Genomic DNA, 9,815 nt, shown 5'->3' on the forward strand with positions numbered 1-9,815 from the left:
TGAACAAAAACGCTGAAAATAGATTCTTGGAATGTGATTACACCGAAATCTAGTCGTCACTGCGCATATTTTTCAGCGGATGGTTTTATTTTTGATGTTTCATGAGCGCGCGCCAAGCCCTCCCGGTCAGCGCGAAGTGAAGAGCGTGACGTCATGGCACCCTCCCGCGGCGACAAATATGGCGGCGCCTTTCGATGCATGAAACCTCGCTTCGGACTGGTTGCGTCGTTGTTACTGGCTTCTTCTGCGCGTTCACTGGCCATAAATGGGCCACCGGTCTTTCGCTTCGTCTCCTGTCGCCCATAAGAAAACTTACGAGTAATAAATTTGCTTTATTTTTTATTTAGAGTGACGATTCTGCCCCCTTTAGGCTAAGCGGGGTGTCGGTTTGTTGACAACAATGCTTCTCCTCCTAACCACCAGATGGCGCCACTAGTCTGAACATCGTCGCGCTTCTGTTTTAAAAGTGAGAATGTCAGAAATGGCGTAAGGTCCGGAAAAAGTAGCTGCATTTAGCGGACGTAACCGTGCATACGGTTATGGTATGTAAATAGCATCAATTAACATTTTGACATAGCTGTGTGCGCCGTGAGCAGACGACAGACATGGAAAAGCCGTGAGTAGCGATGGCAATCGTGCTTCTGCGGGAACGGTGGGCGCGCGGGTGTAATGACGTCTAGTCGCAGCTTCCACAGGCGGCCGCCAGGTGCAACGATACGGCAATAAATCGCGAAAAACAGCGTGTTATCCACCTTTTTCGCTAAAATGCTTGTCATATTTATCAATTTTAGCAGTCAAGCTCTTGTTTACATGCAAAAGAGCAGCTCCAAAAGTTTGGTTCAGTATCCCTTTAAGCAGTGACGCCGAAAGGCGGACGAATCTGCCGACGCGTCTGCTAACGACAATATGAGGCATTAAAGGCTTTCGCCTTAATACTCGAACAGTTTGTGGCGTGTGGTATTTTGGAGATCAATATCGTTTTGTGCGAGTTTGTTAAGAAGTCGCGGTAGTTTATTTTCTAATGTTTGATTCTAATGTTTTTACATTCCATGGCGCTACATTTCTTGTGCTGTGCATTGCATCTCGTCTTTCTAAACCAGCTAATTTGGATAGAAAAGATGTATTCAACACCTCGTTTTTCATACACTTGCTCTGACGATAGTCCTGGCCGTATTGTAGGTATGCAAAACGTTTTCAACAATTCTTAAAAATTTTTTCTGTAACAAGTGTAGTTTCTGAAGATTGCCTGCTGTTGTTGCACCACAGGTTAAATAGCAATAGCTGAAATGAGATTGTATCAATGAATTATATAGCATTAGCATTACATTTCGGAGTGCCCTCGGTCCCATGATCTAAAGATCGCAGCCTTAGTGCGGGCGCGATGCAGTTTCTGCATGCATTTTCATCCTCTCAGCATTCATGCTAAAAGTCCACCGGAAAGAAGGAGTGATATTGTGCTTTGACTAGTACAGGCTGTGTATATCTCTTGTTTACAGAGTTTTGAGCAAGGAACCACAAAGCTTCTTGAAGTTCTTGTGCAAATTCATATCCAGAGGGACCCACCATCGTGGTTTGATCCCGGCCACGGCAGTCATATTTTGATGGAGGCGCAGTCAGATGTTCGGAGCACGTATAAGTAGCCCGGGTGCTCTAAATTAATCCAAAGCCATTCACTACAGCATCCCTCCTAGTGGGTCGCTTCAGGCTGTTAAAGGTGCACTGAAGAGGAATCTGAACTCGTCTTTTTGCCGCGGGAACTCGATATATACACGTTCCTAGCATTCTTAGAAACTGCGACTTATTGCCCTGTGTGGCCGATTTTCCTAATTAAATCGAATTAACGCCCGGCTCCCGCCTTTTTTTTAAAATTCTGCCTCGTATGGTGGGCGAAGTCGACCAACGCGGGGAGTGCCTTTCAGCTAGCTCCGTGGCGGCTTTGCTTTCGCTTCATTTTGTTTTTTAGGTTTCCGCGAATAAATAGTTTCATTTGCAGATAATATAACCGCAAAATAAGCCCGCAGAAATAAAAATATGCGCCGACTATTTGCTTCTATGGACTGCTACGTATTACTCCGCCGATGGCAGAGCGGCAAGCCGCCACGGGACTGGGTGAAAGGCACTCCTCGCGTTGGTTGACTCCGCCCACCGTACGAGGCAGAATTAAAAAAAAAGGGCAGGAGCCGGGCGTTAATTTGATTTAATTGCGGAAATCGGCCACACAGGGCAATAAATCGGAAGTTTCTAAGAATGCTCGGAACGTGTAGATTGAGTTCCCGCGGCAAAAAGACGAGTTCAGATTCCTCTTCAGTGCACCTTTAAGACCTCACAATTCATATCCAGAAGAAAGACTTGTGTTCCTGTCTTCAGTAAAAGCCGTGTTTATGTAAGTAAAAGCTCGTTAATTCGACACTGACGGGACCGCGAAAAATTGTCGAATTATCCGAATGTCGAAATAACGAATGAACAAAAAAACAATGTTCGCCGCAACAGGACTTGCCTTTATTTGGCAAAGAACTCTTTATCATCGTCTGCTTTCTCGAGCGAATTTGAGCGACTGCAATAGCTCTTAACAGCTGCCAGGTGCTCCGCGGCACACGGATCGTCAGGGATTTGTTCACAGAAGTTGGACAAGGCTTCTGCGGCTTCTTTCACCATGCACTTCGGCAATTGGGGCAACTGCTCACAATCATCACCCTCCGACGAATCGTCGTTGGCAGCGCCTGTCACTTAAATTATTTCATCCTCGGTCAGCTGACAGGTCACAAAGGTGAGGCGCGCAGGCACTGCGCGCTACCCACTCGAAAGCAGCGCAGTAAACACGCTGGCAAAGCACGCAATTACCAAAAAAAAGACGCCGCCTTACGGGTAAATAACCGCGATCGTAGCAGCAAGAACACGTGGAAACGATGACACACGCCAAAACGAGACTTGCTGTCGACAGGGTTCAGCGGACGCCACCAACACGACTGCTGCGACACAACAGAGAGACGCCAGCCGCTTCGGCCGCCGCTAACCTCGCTTCCCTCGCCCTCTCTCACGCTGCTGATGACAATGACTATATGGATGGCCTATCAGCCGTACAGTAGCGCCGCTCGTGGCAGTATTTTTTTCTTTTTGCTCGCCTATCAGCCGTACAGTAGCGCCGCTCGTGGCAGTATTTTTTTCTTCTTGCTCTCGGCGCACCGGCCTGGCTGGCTGCGGAGTGAAGTCGAATTAACCGACGCATGGCCAAATTTGTTCGAATTAACGAGTTTCGCCCCATAGACTCCTATGTGTAATTGTAGGGACATCACGTGCACGTCGAGCTATCCGATTTTCCGCCGCCGCGGTGGCTCAGCGGTTATGGTGCTCGGCTGCTGACCCGAAAGACGCGGGTTCGATCCCGGCCGCGGCGGCTAGAATTTCTTTGGGGGAGAAATTCTAGAGGCCCGTGTACTGTGTGATGTCAGTGCACATTAAAGAACCCCAGGTGGTCGAAATTTCCGGAGCCCTCCACTACGGCGTCTCTCATAGCCTCAGTCCCTTTGGGATGTTAAACCACATAAAACCATAAACCTTATCCGATTTTCCGAATTAACGGGGGTCGAATTAACGAGCTTTCACTGTAGTGCTTTAGGCTTTCTAACTATGCCTTGTGGAAATGTGGTGTGCTGCTTTCCATTGACTCTGCTTCTCTTTTTTTCTTTATTTCTTTCTGAAAATGCAGGCATTTGAAGAACCCCGACATTGCAGCCAAGATCCAGAAACTCTTGGAGTCTGGACTCATTGCCATTCGCTGACGGGGTCATCGGAGCAGTTGTGTGAACCAAGGAACAACACTGCCTCCATTTTGCCGCAAGATAGGACGTTAAGAAAAAAAAATGCCACTCGGTCTTGTTGGGACTTTCTGACATCTCCCCATAACTTCTGTTTCGGAGGCCACTTTTTTTTTTCTTACATGAGTTAAGTCTTGTGTGTGTTTATTTTTTTCTCCTCCTTTTTCTGTACAATTTACAGCGCACATGTCTCTCACTTCTTTTTTCTGTCATTTTTTGACACATTAAAAGACTGTTGCTTTGCAACGCGTGTGTGGACATTTGATCAACTTGTATGACTGCATTTCTTGTGACACTGTTGGATGTGTTCCATCGGGTCTCGTGTTACCAAGAGGGGGGAACAGTGAAAATTAAAAGCGCCGCGGTGGCTCAGTGGTTATGGTGCTCGGCTGCTGACCCGAAAGACGTGGGTTCGATCCCGGCCGCGGCGGTTGAATTTCTTTGGAGGAAAAATTCTAGAGGCCCGTGTACTGTGCGATGTCAGTGCACGTTAAAGAACCCCAGGTGGTCGAAATTTCCGGAGCCCTCCACTACGGCGTCTCTCATAGCCTTAGTCGCTTTGGGACGTTAAACCCAATAAACCAACCAACCAACCAACCAAAAGCAAAGCCCAAACATTTGAAGAGAGGGTTAAGCAGAACTGGATTAGGCATCTCTGTGATAGAAGAGCAACTGTTTAATAACTACCCAATTGTAGACTGGTTGGTGGAAGACTGGGAAAACCGATGTGTGTGGAGTCAGGTATTGGTTCTAGAAAATATGGGGGTTTTTAACCATGCATGAATGTTGGTAGTACATTTGGAGGCTGCGTGCATTCTGTTCAATCCCTAGACAGGGATGCAGAACTTCAGTAAATTATGACTGCTACATCATTTCCTACGCTTGTCTAGCTAGCTTTTTGCATTGAATAAGCTGGTGGGCCCTTGTTTTAGTGCAACTTGTGTGGGTTTGCTGCAATCTGCTAATGATAGCCCGCTGCGTTTCTTAGTTTCATTTATTTTTATTTCCTATGTTTTCAGTGGGTTTAAAAGTGGGCCTGCAGGCTTGTGAAGTGTGGGAATGTGGCTGATTTAAAGTATACCATTGCGTTGCTAACGTTGCGGCAATTTTTCACCTGCATGCTGCATCGGAGTGTGGGTCCGTCATTTTTTCCCACTGTTTAGAAACGGTGCATTGCCACGCTCATATAAGAATGCGATCCTTTTATGTGTGTTGTAGCAAGAGAACACACTGTATACAAGCATTTCAAACCATCCACGCAATTTTCTGGCGACTGATACCACGAAGGTTTGCAGGCAAGGTGGTTCTCGCTACTGAAAGTGCTTATTTGAGGCTGCTGAGTGCTACTTCACATTTAGATAATCTGTTCGTTCTGTGGGTGTATGTTGTTGGTGCTTAGTGTAGCACTTTGAAACGCCACCATACTACATGTGCAATCCTGAAAGACAGTTGCATTTAAAAGCTTTGCACTAACATAAGTCAGGTTGATCTCCATGTATGCAAAAGAGCTACATTTTTATAATTACTGTGAAAGCTGCACATCTGGGGTTTCAGTGCTGTGTAATTTGTGTGGAGCATTGGAGTAGCATATATGTAACTGGCTGTAAATGGAACACCGCATTAGGCCTTGAAGCAGTAGTGTGCACCTACAAATTGGAGTAGTTTGTGCCTTTGTGGTTTGGACTATTGATTTTGAGGAAAGGGAATGCACATAACTGGTTGGTGAACGCCTCACTTGGGCTTCGAGGTAGGTATGTGAGGGTAGTGGGTGGTGTCCACCTGCAAAAAACTGCTTAACCATACTAAGCTGCCAGACATTTCTTTTGCCTGGGTCACTGGTAGAAATGCTGGCTGAATAGAAACAGCCCTTGATAGTCCACCCACCCATACTATAGTGTACTACCAAAAATAGGACGCTTAAGCTTCGCCTTTAGAAGAACACACAAGTGGAACACACATTCAGCGCCACTGTTGGAAACTGTTTTTTGAGGAAAGGAAAGGGCCAGTAATTGTCTCACATCTCAGTTGACACCTGAATAGAACGGCACTGTAAGAGAAGGGTTCAAGGTTCGAGTGAAAGAAAGGTGCCGATTTGAAGGAAGGAAATGAGGCAGTAATTGTCTCCCATATCTCGGTGGACACCCCCCCCCCCCTTCCCCCGATTCCTGCGGCAAGCTAGGCTCTACACTTCAGTGTACTCATGTACTTGCTTTACAAGCAAAAGCTCGGCACTCAGTAAAGTGACCTATTATGCAAGGAACAAAACATCACAGCAATCCAAAACTGCCCAGGCAGCATGCATGCAGTGGATCACTATAATATGATAGTTCAAAAATCAGTCAAGCCCAAGCAAGCACAATGAACCTTTTAATTACCCCCGTAAACAGTTCGTTTATGCGACATGAAACGTTGTCTCGTGTGACACCATCCGGAAGGAACTTTCTGCAGCAAACGGCTGGCAATGACACGATCTTTCTTCGACGCGCGATGCCCACTTGGAGGCTTCGTGCTTTAAGCGATGAACACGTTATCTGAAGAATGCTGGGCAAGAAATTTAGCCACGTTCCGCTGATGAACGACACAATTTGGTGCGGTGCGCTCCGCCTGAGGGTTCGTGGCTTAAAGTGGCTCTCTCGCACCTATCCCAAATCTCTGTCACCACGTGGCGGTGATTGTGGTTTGCGTTTTCATTCTTCCTTCTGTGAAAACAGGTATTAGCTGCCGCATAACGTGCGTGAAGGAGCTGCTCCTCCGTAACGCTTCCCGACACAAATTTATTTACGAAAACGGCGAAGCTATCTTGAACATCGCTGCGCAGCAGCGGCACTTGTACGCAACGCATGGCCTCCGAGATCAACCACCACGAAACGAGCGAGCTACCTCGGAGGCCATGTTGAACCTCACTTAATTGACACTATAGCGCACTAGAATATTCGCACGCATATTCCCTGGCTATGGCACGGAATGGCTTCGTGCAAACAGGGCGTCACATAACCTAGTTGGGCTTGTGCTTGCTTTGGAAATTTAATGCGCCCAATTCTGACCTAAACAGGAAAGGTGAGCAGCCCATATATGATATGCACCATACATTCTTATTTTTGGATTCATATACACACTCAACCACTCAGACTGAGTCTCCGCCCTCCCACCAGACAGTTAAGCCTGGGGGAACGGTCATCAATGGCAGGAACCCGGGTCGGAACCCAGAGTCCCGTAGCCGGCTTCGCGCTCAGGCGGAGACCCTCAACTCCTCATCGTGGATGAGTGTGTTCCGAAATCGCGACTTGCGACTCGGCGATCATCCTATAGAAATGATCCTATGAAGAATGATCTTGCCCTACCTCAGCTCGCGATCCCGAGCAACCTCCTTCGGCCGTACACTTAAGACCGATTTAGCATTCGAAAGAAATCAATAATTTACTGTTGAAGACTTCTCCTAACCTTCTTTCTTTGCAGTAGTACATTTAGGGGGTGTTTAGGCAATGAACTGTTATGTGAGCTAAGTAATAGCAGCTAAATTAATTGAAAGATTAGTCAAAAGAATGCCCAATACGATCACAATACCACTTTCACGAGCATAGCACAACTGCAGGTGCTCATGATAAAGATTCCTTTTTCAGACTATCTGCCTCAGCCCCGCCTCCGTGGCGCAATCGGCTAGCGCGTTCGGCTGTTAACCGAAAGGTTGGAGGTTCGAGCCCTCCCGGGGGCGGCAAATTTTTTTTGCTTTTATTTATAATGCACTCGCTCACAACTGCAACACAACGTCGTATAGTCCTCGCAGTATGGTAGAATCCAATTCTGTTGCGACTGAAGGAAGGATGAAAAGGGCCTGCCCACTGGCTCGAGCTGAGCCACAATCGCTGCCACGTGCAGACCGGGGAGAGTTGAAAGAAGTGAGAGGAAAGCTTGAAATGAAATTCTAAAACTGTCTGACACTTTGTATATGAACTTTGTGTTGAGAGAGAAAAAAAAAAACAGAATGTGAACTGTGAAAAGAAAACATATATATACAACCAGTTCGCCACGCCAACAGTCATGAACACGGCCCTCCGATCACCAAGCTCTTTTTTTGTGAAATAAGTTTTTATTTTTATTTATTTATTTATTATTTTATTTATTACCTCACAGGCCCCGAAGAGCATTCAATCTAATATGTACAGCAGTGCGCTGCATTTTGACTTCATTGCGTTCTAGCCAATGCCGTACGCCTAACTGCATAAACGGGGACTTTTTCTGCCAGTGACTCAAGCCACGCAGGCTAGCATTTTTTTTTCCTCCTCAGGCATGGTTCCAGCGAGCTGACGCCGATCGAGCGGTGATTGCGAATAGCACCAAGAGATGGCGACACATCGCTCACGCTGTGACTCTCCATGCTCTCCCTCGAACACCGTGCCCTCGAACGAGCAAACCGGCGACACATTTGGGACCAAAGCGTTACGTCATGGCCACGTGAATCGCCACGTGTTTTCTGTATATTCCTTTCTCTCTTTCGCCTCTTTCAAGCCCGACCGTTTGCGCGGGAAAGATAAAAGGAGAGTCGGTGTGCTAGCCTGGCGTGCTAGCACACGTGCACACGTGCTAGCACACGTGGCGTGCTAGCACCCCAGAACGCAAGTTTTGGCGGTGGAGTGGGCTGACAAAGTCGTCGAGGGCTATGTACTCTCGACCACTTAACGCGACCTCTTGCCAAGCTCTTCCCGGCGAATAAAATGTTTTACAATCTGGCGTGCTGCCGAAGCGCGTAGTCTGCCCGTATTGCGGGACCCGGAAGAATTTCTCAAACGCAGTTCGCAAATGACGGCTTCGAGCCATCATTAAAAATGGCGTATGTTGATCGGGTGTCGAGAACGAAGCGTTGGCTTTGTTTGAAACTTTAAATGGAATCTTGAAATATGTGCTCGTGTCTTAGTTCCTATACATTATTCATTAAAAAGTGTTTAAATTTAAAGGTACGTCCGACGTTCCCAGTCGATTCTCATTAAAGGTACGGCGGACGTTGCTGTAGGGTCATGGCTAAAGTTAACGTCGACCGTATGTCAGTCATGCAGCTTTCTTACATGGAGCTCGGCCTTCGCGACTTCCGAGGAGCTGCAAAGACTCCCGCAAATGACACAGGTCGGATTCTTTTAGGCGACGCGACCCAGCAGAGATGCGCATTCGCTCTGTGCCTTCGCTTCGTGCTTAGTAAACCGTCCCGCAGTCTGTCACCTCGACCTGCTCGTAATTTAAGCAACACGCTATCACTATACAGCATCCGCGGTGTCTTCGCTTCTGCACCGACCTCTGAAGAGATGTATACTGGATCGAGCGCTTATACCCAGCACACCACGTAAGAAATAAAAGCGCAAGAAATAAGTGTTATAGCTCTTTACCGCATACAGAGCAAATAGGATGTCCATGACCTAAATTTTACAGCCCTGAAATCCAGCGGAGGGCTTTTAGGAAAGGAAATGACGCAGTAACTGTCTCACATATCTCGGTGGACACCCTAACCGCGCCGTAAGGTAAAGGATAAAGCAGAGAGTGAAAGAAGAAAGGAAAGCTTCGACGTTTATGAAGCGGTCTTTGGCACACTGCAGAAATCACATATGCCTCATATGTTTGCACATATGCAGATATATTTGCATATCTGCATATATGTGTTTTCTCAAATATGTGTTTCCCACGGTGCCTATTAGTAAACTGTCATTACTATCTATTAGTATTCGTATTAGTATCGGTGCCTATAAGTATCTCGTAACCGCTCACCTCGTTCGGATCGTAATTAGGCAAACTGCCACCAGCATTTCTGATGTTCATCTTTAAAATTTTGAGAATTTGCCTCACAGTCATGGCAAAAGCAACATGTAAAATGTTTGAGGCCTACGGTTACAGGTACAATTCACACCGATGACCGAGCCGACGCACCTACCGAGGCGAAGGCGTGCTTCACCACAATACACGGAGGAGGAGGAGGAGCAACCGCAAGGCCGGAAGCGTGTATGAGCAATGTATGAG

At 47.0% G+C, this 9,815-nt stretch overlaps 1 protein-coding gene and 2 non-coding genes across 3 annotated transcripts in view; 2 read left to right on the forward strand and 1 right to left on the reverse strand.

Moving 5' to 3' along the window:
- The window catches only part of Stip1 (Stress-induced phosphoprotein 1), a 33,429-nt gene extending 29,349 nt beyond the window's left edge, over positions 1-4,080 (forward strand). The window contains exon 8 of the mRNA XM_089560896.1: positions 3,707-4,080. Coding sequence (XP_089417022.1) covers positions 3,707-3,779 — 73 coding nt within the window. The 3' untranslated portion in view covers positions 3,780-4,080. The remainder of the gene's footprint in view (positions 1-3,706) is intronic.
- A 2,854-nt stretch (positions 4,081-6,934) lies between these two features.
- Positions 6,935-7,149, reverse strand: LOC149330286 (small nucleolar RNA U3). The gene has a single exon (XR_016285894.1). It is a non-coding gene; the product is annotated as a small nucleolar RNA U3 (small nucleolar RNA).
- Positions 7,150-7,453: 304 nt separating this feature from the next.
- Positions 7,454-7,527, forward strand: TRNAN-GUU (transfer RNA asparagine (anticodon GUU)). The gene has a single exon. It is a non-coding gene; the product is annotated as a tRNA-Asn (tRNA).
- The last annotated feature ends 2,288 nt before the right edge of the window (positions 7,528-9,815 follow it).

The sequence above is a fragment of the Amblyomma mixtum genome, chromosome 9 (assembly GCF_055824585.1).
Source record: "Amblyomma mixtum isolate Tamu chromosome 9, ASM5582458v1, whole genome shotgun sequence".
Lineage (NCBI taxonomy): Eukaryota > Metazoa > Arthropoda > Arachnida > Ixodida > Ixodidae > Amblyomma > Amblyomma mixtum.